Source organism: Nycticebus coucang, chromosome 1 (genome assembly GCF_027406575.1).
Source record: "Nycticebus coucang isolate mNycCou1 chromosome 1, mNycCou1.pri, whole genome shotgun sequence".
Classification (NCBI taxonomy): domain Eukaryota; kingdom Metazoa; phylum Chordata; class Mammalia; order Primates; family Lorisidae; genus Nycticebus; species Nycticebus coucang.
The window spans coordinates 164459985-164483450 of NC_069780.1; the positions used below are offsets into that span (position 1 = coordinate 164459985).

The window sequence follows — 23466 nt, forward strand, 5'->3', positions numbered from 1 at the left end:
CACCTATGTAAGACCCAGCAATATGATATTAATTTACTACATGTAATATAAAATACCCTAAATGTTGCATGTGTGATAGATTAGTGAACAGGCAAGACTGGACAGTATGTGTCCTAAACTTTGTCTCACAGCTATGGATCTGTTGTGTGCTGAATGGCCCATCTGCTATGGAGAAACATCCCCATCTAGTGGCTGTGGAGGTCCTGCACCGTCTGAGGCCAAGCCATTCTCAGTAATGCTGGGAAGGGAAGAGAGGACCAAGCTCAGAAATTCTTTCCCAAGTGACCTATCCACTATTGGCTGGAGAACCTGGAGAAAACAGCTATGTCCTGTATCCACCTCTTGAGCACTCAGAGCATAGCAAAGGCTCTGAGAAGTCCTGCAGAAGGGGGATTATCCAAATTTATCTGACCCTGAAACCCCACATTCAGATATTTTGTGTATCTGAATGTGTTTCTGTCTCTCTGAATGCAAAGCAGCCATTAATATTCCCTAGAACTTTTTTTTTTTCATGCACTTTGTGACACTCTGCCAGAACACATCAGTAACTCATGCAGATACATGAGCTCTGTAGGACTAGGACACAAGATGGGTCAATTGTGATGTGAGTAGAGAAAAGAGAAAAGAAATCTCTAAGGACAGAAATAATTTTTCAAGGGGGGAGGCCTTGTTGAGGTGAGAAGAAGCCCTAGGTATTAGGGTGGCACAGGAGGTGCCGAGTTTTAGAGGCAGAAGATGCCTGAAAGCGAACCCCCTAAATGGAATGACCAAATGGAATGTCCCAAGGCAAGCCTTATGATTTTTTGTTGGTGCTTTAAGTCAGGGCTGAGATTAGAACCTCTGGCTCCTCTGGTCTCCCGAGGTTGAGACACAGAGGCTTGGTTTTCTGTGGCTGCTGCTGCCAGGAACCAGTGGCACCCTGAGAGCCTCTCAGCAGCTCAGGGCTAGCTGGATGCTCACCCTGGGCTCAGGCTCTCGGGCTCCCGCCTCCAACCTTGCAGGGAAAAAGAGAGGTCCTGAAACCACTTCGGTAGTCTGAGTGCCTGGAACTACTCCAGGACTTGTCTGAGTGTCTGCCCCCTGCCCTCCGGTACCACCAAATGGTGAGAACAAGTGTCAAATCTTCCTCCTTCAGCCCTTGTGGAGTCTGCCAGCCATGCTCTGAGGAGGTTAGAGGAAACCAGACTCAGGATCGAGAAAACCAAATTCCTCATGGAGAAGGTGCCCCCGAGTCCAGAATGGATGAGGCTCGAGGTGTGCTGCTGGGTGTTTCTATGCCATTCCACACCATCTAAACGCAGTGGTTAACTTGTGTGGAGAATATTCGGAAAAGGTTCTTGCTTTTGAAGTATGGTTTGATTATCAGGCAGGAAGATAAAACCCCTCAACTTTGAAATAATGAGGCTAAGAATCACCTTGCTGAATGAGACAAGATTTTCTCTGACAACCAAGAATGGCTTCTCACCATTCTAGGTGTTTCAAGCTAAGAATTCACCCAAACTTTCAGTGTGTTCTCTTGCACCTCTGTGGACGATGCAACTGCCCATCTCTCTTCCTTCCCTTTCTTGTCCTCATATGGGGCTAGATACTTCCCCCAGTATTACAGCAGTCTGTATCATAACTGCCCACAATTCTGTGCTTGGAAAAATTATCCCAGAGCCCTATTAAACATCTCTGGTTATTACAACAGATGAGGAAATTATGGGATACAGGCCTTACATGCCATACACAAACCTTCCTAGAAGCAGCATCTTGATTTTAAAATATAGGAAGATATTGATATAACATGGAGGGAGGCTGTTGGCTCATCTGGGTTTCAGTCTTGGTCCCAACGTACTTTGCAGGAAGAGGTCCAAACAGAGGGTCCCTGTCCCCTCTGCCGCTATCTATGCCCTCAGATCTCGTCAGGGCCAGGCCCTCACTGCGATCTGCCTCGTCATTCTGGTGAGATGTGTTTCACATTGAACCTGGATCTATAGTTACACTTTATATCTGTTATAGCTAACGTTCTACGGCAGGGAATGAGGGCTTACAAGTTCACAAATTTCCTTTCCTTTTTCCACAGCTAAATGTTCACTGAAGTCTGGACTTTATACATGTATTGACCATTGGCACTGGAAAGCAGGAGCATACTTAAATGCCTGTGGTAAAAGTGGAGACGTGGGACATTCAAACAGTGATGTGTGAAATCCAGACCCCGTTTTCTTTTTTCTTTTTAGAGACAGAGTCTCACTTTGTCGTCCTTGGTAGAGTGCTGTGGCGTCACAGCTCACAGCAACCTCAAACTCTTGGGCTTAAGCGATTCTCTTGCCTCAGCCTCCTGAGTAGCTGGGACTACAGCACCTGCCACAATGCCCGGCAATTTTTTTTTTTTTTTTTGGTTTTTGTTGTAGTTTGGCCATGGCCAGGTTTGAACCCATCACCCTCAGTATATTCACTGAGCCACAGGCGTCGCCTGAGACCCAATGTTCTGAAAGAATGGGCCACTCTTAAACAAAATCTCTGCAATTAGCTAAACAACAATTTGCTTGTTAGATATTTAATTAGGATAATTCACAAATGGATCAATTACTCTTCCTTATTGAAATATGTATTTCATGATTTGCCATGCGGGTGTCAAAACTCATTTAAATATAAGGACCGGGTACTATTTAGTCTTCTAATCAGCAAATAGCATCTTTGACATTTTCCAAGACTGCTGCAAAACCTCTCCTACCATTCCATATGCCCAAATATCTACCCACACGTCATAGTTTCCCTCTAAGCCCTACTTCTGATAAAAATCAGGAACCTGGGAACAAATAGGAAAGAAAAAAGAGCACATTACTTCACAGGCTCACTGCCTTGTTTCCTTCTAGCCTGTTTGATGTTTATTTTTATTTATTTATTTATTTTTGCAGTTTTTGGCCGGAGCTGGGTTTGAACCTGCCACCTCCGGTACATGGGTCTGGCGCCCTACTCCTTTATCCACAGGTGCTGCCCTGCTTTTTATTTATTATTATTATTATTATTTTTTTTTGTAGAGACAGAGTCTCACTTTATGGCCCTTGGTAGAGTGCCGTGGCCTCACACAGCTCACAGCAACCTCCAACTCCTGGGCTTAAGCGATTCTCCTGCCTCAGCCTCCCGAGTAGCTGGGACTACAGGCGCCCGCCACAACGCCCGACTATTTTTTGGTTGCAGTTTGGCCGGGGCCGGGTTTGAACCCACCACCCTCGGTATATAGGGCCGGCGCCTTACCGACTGAGCCACAGGTGCCGCCCTATTTATTATTATTATTAATTCCTAGGAAGGTGAGGCCACACTGATATTGGAAATAGAGAGCTCCCTGTGGACCAACATGACAACTTGGGCAAGATTATTCTAGATGCAAGGTCAACAGGCTTTCCTTAAGCAGGTGTAGAAAGTGCGTTGGGCAGGGACCTAGGGTCTATGACCTGCCCTGTCTTTCAGGTAAGGGCAGGATGGAAATTGAGTAGCACATAGAACCTGCTATTGGATTTTATTTTTCTTGGCAATAATAACGATGACTAGCATGGGTTGATGGGTTGTGTATTTACCAGACACTCTTCCAGATGCTTTCTATGCATTGCCTTATTTAGTCTGTATACAACCTTCTGGGTTAGATACACAATAATATCGCCATTATTCTTCCCATTTTACAGTTGAGAAAACTAAAGTACAGGTGATTTGATAGCATGGAGACTAGCACTGTACAGAAGGTTCTGTATACTCTAGTTTGGAGCAACTAATGCGTAATTGGTATTTTTCTGCATTTGGGCCAGGTTTCTCTTTACAGTACTCACAGATGGTGTCAAAATATTTAGTCAAGCTCTTTTGGCTCTCTGAGCAGCACCATGGCAATTGACAAGACCAAGCATCTTACAAAAGATGAAAGGTTGCAGAAAAGGTTGGTCCATTTTCTAAAAAGTAAAGCCATGATGTGAGAACAACTGCTATGTTCAATATAAGAAATACTGGAAAAACACTAGTTGCCAGGACTCAAGGAACCAAGATGCCTTGGATGGTCTCAAGGGTCCTGCTGGAAGTGAGCTCTGCAAATATGCAAAACAATGAAGTTGTACTTAGAAAATTCTAGATGATTAAGTGAGGATGTTAAGGGTAAACACCACCTGACTAACTCCCAGGGCCTGGATCTTGATTGTGGGTGGCGGACCATGACCACAGCTCCTGCTGATGTTAAGACTACTGATGGTTATTTGATTCATCTGCTCTGGTTGGTTTTACTAAAGAGTCAGATATGGAAGACCTCTTATGCTCAGCATCCACAGGTCCACCAACTCTGGAAGAAGATGGTGGAAATCATGAGCTAGAGGTGCAGACACATGACTTGAAAGACGTGGTCCATAAATTGATTTCGGACAGCACCGGAGAAGACACGGAAGAGATGGGCCAGCCTATTGATCTCCTCCGTGATCTCTTTGAGAGAACAATCACCATGGTGAAAGGAGCCCAAGTTGGGATTGGTGGGGGGAAACTGGGGCAGCTTCATGGTGAAGGTAGTAGTTCTGGAAAAGCTACTGGGGATGACGCAGGTGCTAAAACTGAATGAGCTGATGGATATGAACCCCCGGTCCAGGAACTGACTTAAACTTCAGACTTTTAATAGTGACAAATAAAAAGTCCTATTTGTGAAACAAAAATTTTTTAATTAAAATATTTATCAGCTTATAAAGCCCAGGCATCATCTACCTGTCAGGACAGGCTCTGGTAGTGGTGCAGAGGTAAACGTCCTGAAAACTTTGCTGTATTATGGGTTCACTTTTTGGTTGTTAAACCATGAGGGGACTCTCAGGGAAGGAGCCAGGGTAAAGGGGTGGGGATCCTATTTATCTATTATAGCAAAAGTATTTCAGCATTTAATTCTTATTAAGTAATTAAAGTAGTTTATATTAATATAAAGTAGTTTATAATTAATCATCTCATAAGCTGCTGAAATACTTGATCAAAATAACCAGCATGGCTCTATTGGTGCTACCAACTCTTGAAGAGTGAGGGCTCCCCGCTGGCTGTCTGTTCCCTCCGCTCCCTTCAGGAAACAGCCCCCTGAGTGTACCTTTCTGGCAGTGAAGCCCCTCAAAGCCCAGGGGGCAGTCGCATTCATAGCCCTCCTTCCTGGGCCTGCAGCTGCCCCCGTGGGTGCAGGGGGTCCCCACGCAGGGGTGGGCTGCGTTCTCCACGTTCACACCAGATGTGAAGTCGTGCTTCACGTGGATGGTTCGGTCATTCAGGACGATCTTGGGAGAGAAAAATGTAAAGAAATTCAGGAATTGAGGAAACACCTTTGTAGTCTTTCTAGAACTTTCCTCAGTACTCATCTGAGCTACACACAGAGAGATTAAAACATTTTTAAGTCCAATTCCTACTTTTGGTTTTGTAAATGACGCAGAAGCAGAAATGATTACATTTGGTCCATCTGGGAGAATCTGCAGAATAAAGCACTCCCCTGGTTCTGGAAGACTGGCCACTTGGGAAGGTCATAAAGAAGTCCCAGGAAGTACAAAGTTAGGGTTTCCAACTTCGCTGCACATTAGAATCGCCCAGGGTGCTTTTAAGGAATATCAATGCCCACCTAGACCAACTGAACAAGAATCTCTGACAGTGGGGCTCAGGGGTCAGTAACGTTTAAAAGCTTCTAAGAATCCCCTGGGAAGATTCAGCCACCCTTGAGAGAAACTGCTATAAAGTGGAGTGGGGTGAGCACAAAACCCGGAGCTGCGGAAGCAGGAAGTGGAGGGAGAGCACTGGCTTCTGGTGGCTGTGGGCTCAGAGACCCTCCTGGTGGGTCTTCCCTGTGCTCTGGCCAGTGCTCTTGGGTCATCTCCTAAATTCCATCAACTAGGCCTCTCCAATTGCTCACTCCCGCTATACTCCTTCCCCAGTATTCCTGAATCCCTATCTCTCCACATCCCTTCCCCACCACTACAAAAAGAAGCTAACCTCAGGTCACATCCATAACACCACTGTGCATGAACTTTCCCAGACCAGGGCGCTTCTTTCCTCCCTCCCCTGCAACGTGGCTCTGGCAAAAGTGATGAATTCTGAGGAGGAGTTACTAGGTCCCCTAGCCCCAGATAAATAGACCCAACTTTTTCAGCCCTTGACTTAGAATGTGAATTTGTTTTGAGCTGTTGCTGTCTTTGCAGAACTTGGAGACAGGCAGAACATCTCTCAGGGAAGCCCCCACTGCCCAAGGGTTTATAGGAGGTTAGGAGCGGCACTTCCTGCCACTAATCCCAGTTTCCAAAGGCTTGCCTGGTCTTTGGAGAGCACTGGGAGAGTTGGAAGAATACTTTTCCCTAGTCCTAAATCTGAGAAGCTGTGAGAGAGTAGCTTAGAAGCTTCCTACGATCTCCCCTCTCTTTACTGCAAGTGATGGGACCATGAGACTGAGTGACGGGTGCTGCCGCAAGCCAAGAATGGTGCCATTCACTGCAGGACACAGCACAGACCATCACTCAGGAGAGGGTGGTCTTTCTAGGGGGATAGGAGGGAAGGGCTGTGTGCAGCATGAGGGTGGGCACAGCCTGAGAAGGGTGGGCACACAGGAGGCGTCTTGGCATCTCAGTTCATTCCTAGGTGAGAATTTCAAACACAAGATTAAGCATGACCAATCCCACTCAAGAAGGGTATGAAACGATGTGCCCCAACATCACAGTTCAGCCACAAATGGAAACACACTAGAGTCAGCAAATGCAGCCTGGGCCTGTGCTCTTCAGAGCTTGGTTACATGCATAAAAACTGCTACAGAGTATGGGTGGGGGTGAGAGTTTGCCCTTGTCCTGAGCAAACTGCAAAATAACACCAAAAAGGCACCCAGGACCCAGGGTTGCTATGCGCTTCCATGTGGCTCCTTCCTAATGTCCAAGTGTCTGCAGTGACAGCATCCTCATGCCATCCGCCTCCTTTAGTAGTCCACTATACACGGTGTCCCAAAAGTCACCAAACAGGAAAAAAAAAATCATGTAACAGGATATTTTGGAATATGTTTGCAATCAGTGGGAAGAGAAGACTTCGTTTGTGGGAGTGTGTAGAAAGATGTGGCCAACACAGAGGGAGTATTTAGTAAATATTCTGTAAAATTGTGTAATGATCGGTGAAAATATTTCAGACTGTATATGGAACCAGCACATTGTACCTCATGATTGCATTATTGTACACAGCTATGATTTAATAAAAAAATAAAAAAATTGTGTAATGAATATTTTTGTAAATTAAAGTACATTTAGATACAATTTCCATTTTGCCTGTGTATGTGACTTTTGGGACATGCTGTATTTTAGTGAATTTGCTACAAAAATTCTTGTTCATTGGGTGGCTTCACAGAATATCTGCTGGGCATAGAATCAGGTGGAGAGTTATAAGAAAGTCATGTTGGAAAGCTATTCTGTGGGAGTTAAAAAATAAAACTTTAAAAATTTAAACATTTCCTCAAAGCACTGGGTGCAGCAGGTCACACCAATCACAATCGTCAACTCCACTGTCTGCGGTCAGGGCGGCACAGTCAACAGGAGAGAGAGAAGCTTCTACCTTCTGGATGCTCCCGCTAAATGGTCTGTGAATGCCCGAGTTCTTCTTCACGTCATCATAGTTGGGGACTCCACCAATAAAAATGTCCGTGTTGCACTTAATCTGTGTGAAGCCTCCCTGCCAAGAGATTAAAAACAAAGCATGGTATAACTTTAAAATAGATGGCTTAAACTATCAAATGTGCTTTTGGTTCCTTGTTGAGGACCAAAGGGTCAAGACACCCTCTTGGCCCATCTCAACAATCTGTCCACACCTGGCCCTGACCTTCACACTATTTTGCATTGCTACCTACAACCTTCATGAATGTTGGTAAATTTCTTTTTTTTTTTTTTTCTTTTTTTTTGTAGAGACAGGGTCTTACTTTATGGCCCTCGGTAGAGTGCCGTGGCCTCACACAGCTCACAGCAACCTCCAACTCCTGGGCTCAAGTGATTCTCTTGCCTCAGCCTCCCAAGTAGCTGGGACTACAGGCGCCCACCACAACGCCCGGCCATTTTTTGGTTGCAGTTAGGCCGGGGCCGGGTTTGAACCCGCCACCCTCGGTATATGGGGCCGGCACCCTACCGACTGAGCCACAGGCGCCACCCGAATGTTGGTAAATTTCTTAATGTGTCTGAGACTCAGCTTAATCATCTGTAAAATGGGAGTCATCACATCTACGTCATAGCTATGTCATGACTGTAGCAGACTCTGCTGGTGCTCCCTGCAGGAAGATTGGCTCCAAACTGTCAGCTCAGATGAGGCTGTGTGACTTGTTTTAGCCAATACACTGAGCAGAAGAGAAGCACTTCTGAGCAGCAGCTTTCAGAGGCAGGGAGTGGTTCACCATGGCTTTTCTCCCCTTCCCTCTGTTCCTTCTGCCTGGGTCTCAGATGAAAGCTGTAGCTAATCAATCATTGGTAGATAAGTACCATGAGTGAGAAATAAATCTGAGATCTCTGGGGATGAATGCACTTTAGGGAACATAAGTTAGTGTTTCTTTTGACTTATGGAAAACAGCATTCAATCACTTATTTAAGAAATATTATGGGTGGCGCCTGTGGCTCAGTCGGTAAGGCGCCGGCCCCATATACCAAGGGTGCCGGGTTCAAACCCGGCCCCGACCAAACTGCAACCAAAAAATAGCCGGGCGTTGTGGCGGGCGCCTGTAGTCCCAGCTACTCGGGAGGCTGAGGCAAGAGAATCGCTTAAGCCCAAGAGTTGGAGGTTGCTGTGAGCTGTGTGAGGCCATGGCACTCTACCGAGGGCCATAAAGTGACACTCTGTCTCTACAAAAAAAAAGAAATATTATTAGGTACCCGCTACATGCCAGGCATTCAGCAACTAAGAAAGACCCAGTCCCTGCTTTCCAGGGGTCTACATTAGAGGCGCAGGGCAGGTGGGGTTAGCATTGATGAGGACTATACAGTGATATTAGTGCATCAAGGGGGCTCATATCCTACCCCAGACACAGGGAGGTAGCCCCGGTGGCAAGGAGGAGTTAGAAGTGGAGATGCTGGAAGGTGGGGCTCAGAGAGAATGAAGCGTCAAGTAGAAGCAAGCAGAGGCCACACCAGGCAGGCTTTCTATGCCTTGTTAGGAGCTTGAATCTCACCTAATAAGCAATGAGATTTAAGCAGGGGAGAGAGAAAGCTGTGTTTTAGGAAGCTCACTGGCCAGCCTGGGAAGAGGAGAGGGGACAGGGAGACCAGAGAAGGAAATGCTGGTTATCTGAGGGAGTGCTCCCCATGGTGGGGGCCAGCCAAGGAGCATGGGAAATCTCCTGTATCAGATTAACAGACTGAATTGCCTTGTCAATAGCCTTCAGGTGACTTTGAGGGTTCTTAATTGGGAGGTTGTCAGAGAAGCATAAGGACTTTCTGGAATTCTTTTGCTCCTACAGGACACTGAACCAGACAGGAACTGCCACCACAAACCCACAAGCATCTTTCCTTTGTCTTTGCTCTTAGCCAAAGTTAAAATAAGAGGAAAGGTGGAAGGGTACAGGGTCAAGGAGGTTTCAGAGCAGCAGTTGTTTTGGAAAAACTCTGAGTCATGGTTGTGTCATCAAATGTGATGGGGCCTCATGGGGCTGGTTCCTCTAGGCTGCCCCTCAGAATCCTCCCTTCCGCTAACAGAGACAGGGCTGCAGCTGCCACCCCCACACGGGCCCACAGGACAGAAGTGGACAGACCTCACCAAAGTGAGCCGGCTCTGAGGTGAGGGGCTGTGTCTGGTCCTGCCACTTCTGTTTGGCTGGAAGTAGTTTGAGAAGCTGAGCAACCCTCCAGGCTGTGTTTTCTGCAGCCCTCAGAACCATGGCCCTTCATGGAGTCTTGCAAGGCCGGACTCAACCCTGGGCCCCTGGTACTTCTCAGTGCTGTTGGCTGAGCAACCCAGGGAGCAGGAGTCTGGACACAGGCTCTTAGGTGCCTAGGTTCAGGGTCAGCCCTGCAAAGTGCACTCTAACCCCTGCCCCCACCTATCTCTAAGCTCTAAGACCATTGCCCTATCAGTTACTCTTGGAACAGAGTGGACAGATGTGGACAGATGGGAGCAGAGTTCCTTGTGCGGAGAGACTCTGAACTCACTGAGACCGAGCCCCAGGCCTTCCACTTTTGGCTCAGAGCAATCTCAGCAGAATGTCCCTCCAGAGACCTCAGCAGAGTGTCCCTCCAGAGACCTCAGCAGAATGTCCCTCCAGAGACCTCAGCAGAGTGTCCCTCCAGTGACCTCAGCAGAGTGTCCCTCCAGTGCACACACCATAGCCACACCTGCCTGTGGGCTTCCCAGGTGGACAGCAACTCCTCCCACAGTCTGGAGGCTAACAGGGAGGGCACAGGCTCTACCATGTTGAGTTTATTCTCCTTCGCTGACATACAGTAATGGAAACTGTGAAGCGTGGTTTCTACCTTCTGGTTGTCTCTCAGATCCTAATGGTACAACTGTGTCCTGCAGAGAACCTTATTTATAGTCCAAGAAGACCTTACCCCACTATTTACAAACACTCTCATCCTAAGCTTTTATTCCTGTTTAAGGCCTAAAGAGATACAGTTGAATTTATTTTAAGTTAACATATAGCAAGGTATATATTTATATGCTTCTAATTCTGTCTTGGACTAAAGTCAGCTCTTAGAATGTTCCAGAATGGACCAGAAGTAACTCCTATTCTACCTCTACTCCCTTCACTCTATACTTCCCTTCACTCTTCTCCTTGCTTCCCTCCCTTCCCTCCACAAATACACTTGGAACACGTATTTTCTCTTGTCAATCTCTTTCCCCACCGAAGGTCACTTTTCCTTCCTTTTCTTTTTTCTACTAAACCATTTGCTTATTAGTATGCCCAAATTTGTCAACGCCCTCTTTAAATCTTGCTTTGCACAGAATAAAGACTGGTGGGAACTAAGATCGGCTAATCTAAAGTCCCCTCTATTTTTAGAGAACCGTAAATTGTGTGTGAGTGCAGAATCCTGGTAGGCGATAGTTTAGGGCAAATAGTCCTTATTTCCTCTTAAAAATATTGTTTTTCTTTGGACATAACCTTGGAAATAAAATTATGGAGGAAAGTTATAAATGTCAGTAAAAATTCTGTTCTGTTAAGGCCCTAGTAGTACACTATTTATAATAATAACATCAAAGTAATAATAAGTAAAGCTATTCGGTGCTGACTTATGCATCAGGTACTGTTGTGTTTTATGTATATAATTCATTTAATTCCCACAACAACTCTGTGCAGTAGGCACTATTGTCATCACCATTATCTCCACCGAGATGAGGATAATGGTGAGATGAGGTGCCATGGACCGCCCTGTCGGTGGGCTCCAGTCCTAGTAAGTAATGGAGCTGAACTGTGAGCCCTGGGTGTCTAGTTTTACAGTCTTCTTAGGAGACATCCCCCCTGCACCACTGGCCCTAAATCTGGGTTCTTATCAAAGGTGGAAGTGGGAGGTGAAGGGTTGAAAGGAACATTTCGAAGTGCTGAGCTATTATGAACTCACTTATTCCTCACAACCACTCTGTGAGACCATTCTATTATTATCTTCATAGAGCTGAGGAGTAGAGAAGTTAAGTAATTTGCCTAGGGGGAGGCTGGGATTTCAACCCCTGCACCAAAGCCCACGTGCTTAAATGCTACCCTGTGCTGCTTTTCTACCAAGGTAGGTAGAAAGCAGTAACTCCCCTTCTCACTAAGCATCGGGGGAAAAGGTGTGTCCTTCTTACCTCGGCCATGCCCTCTACCACCTTCTGCTTATCCACCTGTAAGATACCGTTCTTTGCCGTGCGAGATACATGCAGCTCATGCCAGCTGCCCAGGGCGAGGGGATCTTCACTCCTATTGAAGGAAGATGTGACATTCATTTTACGTGTCAACTTGACTGGGATGAAGGATGTCTAGGTAGCTGGCAAGACATTATTTCTGGGTATATGTGTGAGGGTGTTTCTAGAAGAGATTAGCATCTGAATGCAGGAACCGAGTACAGAGAAGGCCCTCCCCAGTGTGCGTGGCCATCATTCTGCCTGCTGAGCATCCAGATGGAACAGAAAGTAGGAGGGAGGGGGATTTCCTCTCTCTTCTTGAGCTGGGACATCCATTTTCTCCTGCCCGTGGACGCTGGCACTCGTGGTTCTCCGTCTTTAGACTTAGACCCAGGACTCACACCATCATCTTTCTGGTACTGAGGCCTTTGACCTGGGACTAGGGCTTGTGCCATTGGCCCCCCTGGCTCTCAGGCTTTGCACTAGGATAAGAACTATAGCATTAGCTTTCCTGGGGCTTCTCAGGCTCCACTATCATGTGAGCCAACCCCTCGTGATTAATCTCTTTCTATATACCTATACACAGCCTATTGGTTCTGTTTCCCTAGAGAACTCTGACTAATACAGACGAAAACATGGGTTAGCATGTTATGATAATTTTCATCAACATGGCTGTGAGAAAACTGGCACCTGGATCCATTCAGTAAAAAGAAAACAATAATTCCTGCTTAGTTACAATGGCAGGACTAGTATCATTTATTGGACCCCTTCACAGTAACAGCATTACTGAACATGTATTTTTCATTTATTCCTTATAACAAGCCTGAAATGTGGGTACAGTGTTGGATTTTCTAGATGAGACGTGACATGAGGGTGAAATATAATTGTGCACGAACTCTGAAGAAGAGAGAAAATTATAAGCTGTGGTCTAAAAAACAAATTCCTTGGTGCACTGATGGCTACAATATCCTTTGAAATGTATAAAAAAATAAGAAGGAAGGAGGATGGATGGATACAGTAATAGCTAGATACGTGGTGAAGCAAATATAACTAAACGTTAATTGTAGACTCTTGGTGGTGGGTATAAGAATGCTTACTGGATAAATCTTTTGAATTTCCTATATATTTGAAAATTTTTATAATAAAATGTTGGGAGGAGGTAACATTTCATATTTTCAGATATTGTAAAAAGGATTAAAATTACTTTAAACATTGAATTATTAATTTTTTCTTTTTTTTGAAACAGAGCTTCCCTGGGTGACCCTGGGTAGAGTGCATGGCATCACAGCTCACAGCAACCTCCAACTCCAAGGCTTAAGCGATTCTGCTGCCTCAGCCTCCCAAGTAGCTGGGACTATAGACACCCACCACAAGGCCTGGCTATTTAAATTACTAATTCAAGCTGAAAGTGGTTGAAATTTAAATGGTATTTATAGGAGTTTTACACATTATGCTTTATAGTGAGGTGTGCAGAAAGCGTATCATTATTGCATTTGTATTTCTAACAATGTGTAGTTCCTGGCCCTCACTGCACTTCCTAATTATTTTTTGGTCTTGGATCATCTTTAGAAAACCGTGAGGAATACCAATGGGCATAATTATGAAAGGTCACCACCCAATCACTTGATTTTTTTTTAGCTCTGGCAAATGCTTTTGTAATTTGTTCTTAGCAATTAGAATTTAATCACCTTGGCTAAATCAATATGCAATAAAGAAACAAGCGGACCTTTCTTAAGTGGTCTATCTCCATAATAACTAACAGAGCCATTCATGTTCATGCTCTGCAGAGGTCATTTGCTGTCAATACGCTGCCTTCCTTAGAGCAGTTGTATTGATCACAGCCATCAAGAGTTCATTCCAATTGTCTTGCTCTTGAATCAAGTTTATAATGAATTTGATCACCTTATCCTTTTCCTGAAGTTAAAATGATTTGACCAATCCACAACTTCCTGCAGCACAGGCTTTCGCTGAATTTTCGTAATTAAGCAGGAAGTCTTTGAAATAGTTTCCCAAACACACGGCTTCCAAAAGGGGCATCTGAAACTAATAGTGACCACTGTTGTCAGGTTATGTTGGGGATGGGATGGGACAGGGGCAGATGTAGTGTGTCCCTTGGAAGCTCTTGCCTCATTTTCATCACCTAATACTCAAGAATTCTTTTTCCCAATGCCTTTCCTGATAGGCAAATAATAACTTATGTTAAAAAAAAATTAAAAACACCTCTCGTCAGAAAGAGGCACAGAATTACGAAAAAAGAAATGCTGGACTTCTAAGCGTCTCATGTACCTGACAGCTGGAACAGCCACTACAGAGGGCAGGCTAGAGGGGACAATCTGTCCAGGAGGAGGGCTGTGGGGCCCTGACCTTCTCCCGGTTCTTTCTGTTCATTCCCTATCTGAGAAGAAGCCATTTAAAAGTGCAAGGTGATTTTCAAGGTGTCTCCCCTTCTCAACTTGACATATAGTTCTAAGTGAACTGTTTAAGCTGTTTTGCATAATCATATGTAAATTGAATCAATTAAATACCCACCAAAGTTGTCTTGAAATATAGGATGCTTTTGTATCACCAGAGGTACAAAACTGTCCATTCCCCAAGGGGAGGGGTGTCATTGATGTGTAGGAATTCAGCCACAAGGACAAAAACAAACAGTCCTTTTTAAGAAGTGTTGAAACCTAAGGCAGTGAGCATGTCCCATCAGCCATGAAAAATGATCAGCAGAAGGGCAAGGCATGGTTATAGCATCTCATCCACACACTCTCCCAAAATGACAGTCTAACAATTTGAATAGTGATTGAATATAACCTGCAATTTCCTTTAAAACATCACCAGACTCACGGATATCCTATTGCAGGACACCGTTGAACAAAAATCCTAGTGAGTTTCAGATGAACTAGACAAATGTAGGAACAAGAAGTGTGTCTGCATTTCATTAGTGGCCCTCCAGTGAGAAGGTTAAAACTACCATGGAAAGAACACAGTAAGAAGATGAAGACATGAACAAATAAGAAAAACACCTCATCTTCCAACCATGGACTCCGAGGGATTCAGAAAGACACTGCCTCACAGTGTAGGAATAACTGATCTGCTAAGTAACTTGATGGCACAAAGTGGATGGAGGTAGGAAAGCTCTGACTACTCAGGCCGATTCTGCAAACAGCAGCATGGAGGTCATCAGGAAGGTTTTGAGACACACAAAAATTAAAAAATGTAAAATCTGTGTGGACAGAAACAAAGGAAGCCCTCCCAGCAACTCCGAAAAGGCAAGCAAGCTGAAACTTGCAGGGTGAATCAGAAAGGATGCTGTTGACTGTGTTTCTTGGCAGTGACGTAATGGGCCATAACACAGCCTGTCTCAAAACTTTGGCAGTAACCTACATACTGCAGAGGCACTGTTTACTGCCACACTGTGGAGACCACCCATCACATGTCTTCCTTGAGTGTGCTGGTGAGGGGAATGGTCTTCCCATTGCCAATGATCTGCTGTCAGTTTCCATTAAAGAAAAAGTTCAAGAGGAAGCTTAAAATTTCAAGTGAGGTTACTGAGGACACTTTGTCCATTAAACATTTGTCGTTTTTTTTACTAGTTGATGTAGACTTGGTGGGTGCCCACCACATGATTCTCTGGGTAGGACCCTGATTTGTTACAGTTCGTCACGTTTCTACAGATGGCGTTGCATGACCTCAGGTGGAAATGAAGGCAGTTTACCCACACCTGAAGCAAGTCCTTTTCTATAGTTTGAAGCATAGAATTGCTACCTGCTGAGTAGTTATATGAGAAAGGGAAGCCCTTGTGGGCAGGAGAGCGCTACCTACGGGAAGCCCATCACGTGTATGATGCAGGAAAAGTTTCAGAAGATCCTGCAAGGGGAGGACAAGGGGCAGCAGGGGCTACTAGATACCAATCGGGGGTTCTCCTGAAGTGGTTACTATTTAGCTTTCTGGGGGTTCCAGAAGGTTTCAGCCCTCACCTGAGAACACCGGTCCCCGAGCCACAGTCAAAGCGGAACTCCACGTGGCCCCCTGCCATGTTGATGGACAGGAAGTCTTTGCTGTCTGTGTCATAGCTGTACAGAAGGACGCCGTCTCCCGAGTCTGGCCGAAACGTGATCTCAAACTCCATGAAGGAGAGGTAATGCTGGGGCTCCAGGGGCCATGGCATGGCAGCGTATGACCTCAGAGACTCTCTGAACTGGGGGATGGTCAAGGTGAACGCTGAGGAGACAAGCACGGTGTTAGAAAGCCCTCTCTGCAGAAACCGGCTGCCTGTGCGTCCACTGCTGTGTTCTTTACTGCCTAAGCCCAGACCTAACCCACGTTTCCCAGCTGCCCTGAGGTTAGGTTAGTGGTGTGGCTAAATCCCAGCTAGACTAGTAAAAGTTTCCTTTGTCCCCTCTGCTGTCACCTGCCAGCTGGATGCAGGAATCACAAGAGGACTCTCAGGCCCCAGGAGACCGGCAGCAAGACTCCTCCCCTCCCCACTGATCAAAATACCTTTTTTATGTGACATGAGATTTGAGATTATAATATAAAAACTTTTCCCCAGTATGGGTATCTTAGGTCCAAATATGAATTACTCTTGGAGAAATTTGTCTAGCTGTGTGTTCTGAGCCTTTCTAAAATCTTTACAATTTTCAGTTCTTGTTTGCATGAAAATGCGTACATTTGTGTGTGCCTATGCATTTACATGTATACATAAAAATGTGCGTGCATGGAGACATATTTACATAATTTATATATATATGGTATTGAGCGATGAAATAATTCAGTAGGACCGTACAAAGAAGAAAAGACAAGGTCATTTTGTCCCATCACAGTCTTAATGTTTCTGTGTACATCTTCCCAATCTTTTCTCTGAAACTGAGATATTTTAAAGAGCGTAAGCATGAGTTTAAATGCATCGAATTTGGTGTGATACAAACCATGTAAGTACAGGCTTTTTGAGTTCTCTGAGGGCCAAGAGGAGAAGCACATGCATGCTCGGCATCTTAAAGTCAACATTATCATTGGTTCATTCAAAACTTTGGCTCTCAGACACACTCCAACCTGGTGGGAAAAGGTTCCCCCACCCCTCCCAACAAAGCAACATGGATCCCATAAAATGTACAGGGCTCTGTTACAGGCACATGTGATGAGAAATTACATCCATCTACAAGAATTCACATGCAGAGAGAAGCTGCCATCAACTTGCCCCTTCCTCACCCTCTTCACAGTGTCGACCTTTAAACCCGAGGGGACAGAGGCAAATGTAGGAGTCGGCTTTGATGGCTGTGCAGGTGCCGCCGTTGATGCAGGAGGCCTCGTCGCAGATGCCGCTGCTGCACTCCCCTAAACACAGAACGGCCGTTACAAAGCTGCCCCTCTGCTCACGGGAGCTGGCCAGCTGGCAGTTGGTGGTCCTGAGTAACACAGTTCAGTCCTCACTGCTATTGACTTGCACCCCTGTGCAGCTGCAAAGCCAGCTTCCAGGATAAGTGGAACTGGCTCTTCACTTTAATTTTATTTTGGCTTGTTCTTTATGAAGAGCCGAAGAGACTTTTCAAAACATGATGGACACAATCAATCGAATAATAGATTACTGCGCAATTCTATGACCACTGATGGGGATGACTAAGCTCTTTCTGCTTTAATTTATCTCTCTCTGTTCCCACAAGACTGCATTTCAGGTCCTCCCAATGTCAACAGGCTGTTCATGTTGAAAGCACTCTAATTCGTGTGACCCCAGTCAGCTTAAGTGCTGCTGCCTTGTTGGTTCAAAGTTGAGACAAGGCCAGAGGAGTTATGCAGATGCATCTAAGCTTATTAACTCTCCTGAATTTGTTGAGTCCTCTTTCTGAGGTAGGGAGCCAAGGAGGGAGGGCTCCATAATAACCTCAGCATGTGGGCTCTAGAATCTTTATTTTTACCTCTAAAGTTACAATCTTATGAGGGTCAGGAGTAAAAAGTGCTAAAAGGTTCACCATCTCACAGATGAGTTCTCTTCATCAAAAATATCCGAGAGCTTCATAAAGGGGCATTTTTTGTCATCTGCCTATAGATTGGCAGAAGTGAAAAAAATGAACTTTCTCTGAGCTGCTTTTCTTCTGCTTCTTTGGTTTTCCTCTTCTCCGGGCCACTACAGTCTGGCCCAGAACTATATAGGTGAGAAATAGAAGCAAAGGAGGCATGTCTCTGACCAGGCCGTGAAGTGAAGGCCCAGCCATGCCTCGGCCGATCCCCACTGCTGGCCCTGCCTGAGCTGGATGCCCACACCCTGTGAGGGGAAGAGTCATCCTTGGCCAGAGTGCGTCACCTTAGCAGGGTGAGTCTCTTACCCTCCCCTGATCAGTCATCTGCATTCTTTGAATTGGGCCCATCTCTTCTTTTTAATAAGAATAATTAGGAAGAAGGGGAAGGGTAGGGTACCCAATGTTGACCTGGGAGAGAGGACTGACTTCAAGGGCTGCACAGAATTTGATTAAAGCCCTTGCATATGGCTTGCTATCCCAGCTGGTGTGGGCTGGCCTCTCCGAATTCCAGCCTGTGGCCACTGGAAGTTCAGGCAGATGTGACTGGTGATGTCTCAGCCACAGCCCTGCGAACATCGCCCTCAGCATTCCCAGGCTCCACAGAGATGCTGACTTTGATCTGTGTGAGCCAAACACTCACAGGTCCCTGCTGCCTGCCAATTACCATGGGTTGCGATTCTTTCTCAGAGTGGGGCTGGTTCCATAGGAAGTGGAGTCCTGGAGTTATTTTAAATACACATGGAAGAAATTACTATGCACATCTGTGTTATAACTATTTTTTAAGAGGTGAGAGTGGGTGGGAGAGGTCATGGAAGCCAGCCAGGGTTGCTGACCTGATGAAAGCAGTGTTCCAGCAAGATCACTCCGGCAATGGCATGCTGAGTGTTGGGGGTGGGAGAGAGAAAAGAAGTCTTTTGGAAAGGTAAAAAGGGTGACAGCAAAGGAAATGGAGGGGATAGGAAGAATCAAAGAAGGAAAAGAAGAAATGAGAGAGCAGTCTGGAGACTGAAGGTGGAAGAAGATTCCAGCATGCTCTCAAGGCTTGTAGCTTGAAAGAGTAAGGACTAGTGGTGAGAGGGAGGAAGGCAGGCTGGCTGCAGAGAGACACCGGCTTCTGACAGGCAGAGGAGGAGCTCACTTTAAGTGTGAGATGACTGTGGAAATAACCACTGCTGGCGTCAGCCCCTGAAGGAAAGGACAGAGGTTCCCAGGGTTCCCCAACCGGAGTGGGGCGCAGGCTCATGCACAGGGTGGCATCTGTTTGAGCTGAAGAAGTCTTGAGCACGTGTGGGTAAGCTACAGCAGGGGTCTGTGAGCCTAGATGGGAAAAACATTACATCTTTACTTTCTCAGATCTCTGGAAGTGAGTACGGACTTCCCTCAATGATTTAGCCATGCAGTATGCTTCTAGGGTGAGCAGTTCACGAGTCTTGTGACCCGCAGACCTCACAACTCCTCTTATTGAGAATATCTCAAGATAGCATTTATATTTATTGCTACTTGAAAATCTTGGTAGCTATTTCACCCAAAATTAAATAATCCCATTCCTTAATGTACATATATTATACTAGCAAAACTTAGAAAAGATTTATAGCTGTGTTTCATATGATTGTTTCCCTTATAATAGTATGTGAGCTATTGTTCTTCATCTAGAAACATCATTCTGAGGAGAGGCCCACAGGCTTCACCAGACTGCTCCAGGGGCACTGCATAGAAAAAAGGTTAAGAATTAAGAACCCCTGAGCTGTTGAGAGAGAGAGAACCCTGGCGGCAGGGAAGCAGACATAGGTGGCTAGGTCTGTATGTAGATGACAAGGTTTGTTATAGGGAGGAAGAACACTTCCAACTCAGAGTGACAGGCAGGAGGTGCAAGACCACGTGCCCACAGAGCTGGAGAGACCTCACCACCCAGATGGGAGTAGCCTTTACTGAGACCTGCTCTCGGCCAGCCATTGTGGGGTTCATGCTAGATAATGAAGTGAGGGCAAGAGACACAAAACTCCTATGGAGGCAAGAGCAGGTGGAACTTTAAGGATGGAGTTCATCAAGAGGACCATGGACAAAGGGCAACCTCCAATCATAACCGAGCTCGCCCATTTCTCCCTGCAATGACCTGTCAAATCAGTCTCTGTCTCTGCCACCACCACCACCTGCCCCAGTGTGGCTTCATATTCTCAGATGGTCACGTGTGCCCCCGAGCACCCCTTTCACTGAGCTTTCTACAGCCAGAGGATCTTTCCAAACACACAAGGTCATGACACCCATCTCCCCTCCTATTCCCACTGGAACAAGCCCTTCCCTTCACCTGAAATGCCCTTCCCTCTCCTCCCCACCTCTTAACGCCTACTCTTGCTTCTTGTTAACTTCCCCAATTGCAATTTTACATTTACTCGTGTGATTATCTGACTGATTTGGTCTCTCATCATGGCAGCTACATGAGGTCTGGGCCGGATCCTGTCTGCCTGGTCATTACTTTATCTCCAGCACCCAGCACTGCGATTAGCACTAAGTGGCCACCCAAAGAAGAAGTTACTGAGTGAGAGAATGAATGAAAGCGTGAAGAAGCCACGTGAGACCCATGGCCACAGCCCAGCGCTCATGAATATGGTGAGCTGGCTCTGTGACATTGCTCCAGCAGGGTGTAGAGATTCAAGACGGGATGAGAATAGAAGAGTCGTGGTGGTGTAAGTTTGAGAATTTGAGTGGAAATAATAAAAGAAAGGCTGGGCCAGAGAATGCAAACTTTTGCTGAGATTGCTGACTATTCTAGAATGAGACTTACGGAGAGAGTGCAACAGTTGGCAACAATCTAATGAAGCAGATAGGAGGTGGAGTGAGAGGAACTGAATAATGGAAGTCCTCTCTGAGGAGTGAAAATAGGTTGGGGGGAAGGGGAGGTGGCACGAGAAAAAGCCCCATTAAAGATGGTAATGCCATCTCCCCCAAGTCAGATGGGATGACCATGACCTCCACAGTGAGGTTGCATCTGCCTTACAAAAACTAGCATTGCAGGAGGACTAACTTAAAAGGAAGCCAAAGTGGAGGCTGACAAAAGATAATCAGCTCTGCTCTTGTACACCCAGGGAAAACAAAATGGGAATAAATAAAAAAGACCAAAAGACTGGCACGTGCTATTAAGATTCATAAAGAGAAAACTAATAATCCAAAAGCTGCCTTTTGGTGCATTGAGCTTAATGGAGATGGTAAAAATTAGTTCTTGCTCAATTTTGCCACTTCTGAACTACCTGTCAGAGGTTACCATGCGGCCTTGAAACTCCCAAGGTCTTTTCAAGGCTGTTTCTCTGCAGAAACAAATTATAGCTTATTTGCTAGGTAGACTTAGAATATGAATAATAATATTGCTCACAGGAAACATTTACAATGTGTTTGCTATGTACAAGGCCCTCTGCCAAGTACTTTAAATGTACTGCAATTCCTTTAAACAAAATCATCTTATGAGGTTGGTACTATTTATCGATGGAGAAACTGAGCTGCAAAGATTTGTCAAACCCAGGCTATGTGCCTTCAGAGTCCAGGCCGAAAAACTACTGCACAAGAGACTCATGACTGAGCTGCTGGTTCTTAAGTGCTGGATTTTGGAGACATTGCCCTGACTGCAGTGGGAGCTTAATAATTGTTTCAGTCATTGTATTTATTGTTTACTTTGATTAAGTGATCCACTAGGAAAAAATTACACAGAGAATAGCATATGGATAGTAAACTTTTGTTAAGTAAACTTTATCTTTTGTCATTAGAACTATGGCATCACAGTTAGGAGTGAGCAAGGTGGAGGGAAGCAATTTGAGGCTTTGGTGTAGCTGATTTGGTTAACAGGTAGGCTGTGGAGCCAGAATGGCTGTGGTCCCATTTAGGCTCTCCCACTTACTAACCATGTGACTTTGGGCAAATTACTTAACCGTTCTGTACCCCTGGTTCTCATCTGTGAACTGAAACTAATGATAGCATCTACTTCATAGGCATCTTGGGACACTAACGTAGTTTAGAATGGTGCCCACATAAAGTAGGTGCTCAACTAACATTACCTACAAAACAAGCAAACCAAACCAAAAAACTGCCCCCGGAGTCCTGAGGATGGAATCCTGGCTCTGATGGGGGAATACTGAGAGGGATGGATTGATACGTGGTAAGGCAAAAGCAGTGAAAATGTGGATGGTAAAATTCTAGGTAGCGAGTACAAAGTGTTCGCTGTGCATTCTTTCAAAATGACATCTTAGAGATGGGAGGAGAAGGTCTTACACTTCCAGCCTCCAGAACTATGAAAAAATAAATCCCTGATGTTTATGCTACCCAGGCTGGGGTATGTTGTATGACACCCCTAGCAGGCTAAGACCCTCACTGAATTAACGAAGCTTGAGAGTATCTACCTGTTGCCTTCCATGATAGAATAAATGTTCCTATTTCTTTAAAAACAATCCTAGTTTGGCCTGCTATTTTGAATAATTTATGTAATTTCTACAAGCCCGGGTTTCTTCATATATAAAATGAGTATAATAATAATTTCTACCTCCCAGAGTGAAGAAGTCATCTGAGAAAATGTTTGACACAGTGGTAAAGAACTAGAACATGACCAGTTCTCCTAGAAGCAGGGAGTATATGAATCTCTCCTTATGTTACTGTGTTGGTTTTCACTGGGCTGGGAGGGGTAAGGTGAATGGTGGGACTGCTTGTTGCTTTGTCCAACGAGGTCATGTCATGCTTCATGAAGCTGTCCAAGGTGGCAGAAGCACACAACCCAGGCTTTGGTGCACCACACTGTTACCACACTTGGTGTTCAGGCTCAGGAGCAACATGTCTGCAGAGCACCAACCTCACCCCTTGGGCCACCTCCTTCCCGAGGTGCTGCATTAACCAGCTTCTCCAGATTGCAGCTGCCGCTACTGCTCACCTTCCCAGCCCAAGCCAGAAGGGCATTCCCACAAGAGCACTCTCCCCTCTGCCAGGCAGCCACTCACCCACATCAGCTCCGCTGAGTGCTTTTCCCAGTGGCCAAGGCCTCATGTCAATTCTCTTCCCATTAACAGCGAGCAGCTGCACACAGCCTTGAAAGCCTCGGTTTGTCCCTGTTGCTCTGACCAACCAGTAGGCGCTGGGAGCCCCACCAACATAGAGGGGAGTCCGGAAGGTGATTTTACTGTATTGGCCCTTTAGGAAAAATGAACACTCTATCTCAGTAAACAAAATAAAAAGCTAAAACACAACAGGTTTGGGGGGGACATAGTTAAGATGCAGGTTACAGCCCTCCATCAGTTTTTTCCATCGGTAATGAGGCATTTCCCTACTGGAAATAAAACACATGGTTACCCATAGGGATTCAGTGAGCTTCTCCAAGGACCATTTCCAGAAGGGATTGTTTTGGAATGCTGAGATGAGAGGGGAAGGGAGTTAGGTCCAAGCCCAACCCAACAGGCAGTGAACCATACCAGGAATCCAAAGAAAACTTTCTCTTTCCAGTCCTGACACCAACTGACTGTGTACTTTGGCCAGGTCATAGGGCTAGTCTGTGCCTCAGAAGGTGATAATGCTAGTTTTGTGTGTACATGGGCTAACTCTTGCCCTTTCACTATCCAAGGGACCTTTATTCTATATCCTATGAGAAACATTGTGGGGGAGAAATTGCCAAACAGATTGTGTTGCAAAGTGTTTTGAAATTTGC

The 23466-nt window shown here is 45.5% G+C and overlaps 1 protein-coding gene across 5 annotated transcripts in view; it reads right to left on the minus strand.

Annotated features, from left to right (window-relative positions):
- Positions 1-23466, minus strand: part of EGFLAM (EGF like, fibronectin type III and laminin G domains) — a 179664-nt gene that overhangs the window by 19043 nt on the left and 137155 nt on the right. For all 5 annotated transcript variants that reach the window (XM_053591956.1, XM_053591940.1, XM_053591966.1 and 2 more), the window contains 6 exons: positions 22766-22955; positions 16987-17112; positions 15756-15999; positions 11752-11863; positions 7552-7668; positions 5078-5258 (listed from right to left, as the gene is read on the minus strand). In XM_053591956.1, coding sequence (XP_053447931.1) covers positions 5078-5258; positions 7552-7668; positions 11752-11863; positions 15756-15999; positions 16987-17112; positions 22766-22955 — 970 coding nt within the window. The remainder of the gene's footprint in view (positions 1-5077; positions 5259-7551; positions 7669-11751; positions 11864-15755; positions 16000-16986; positions 17113-22765; positions 22956-23466) is intronic.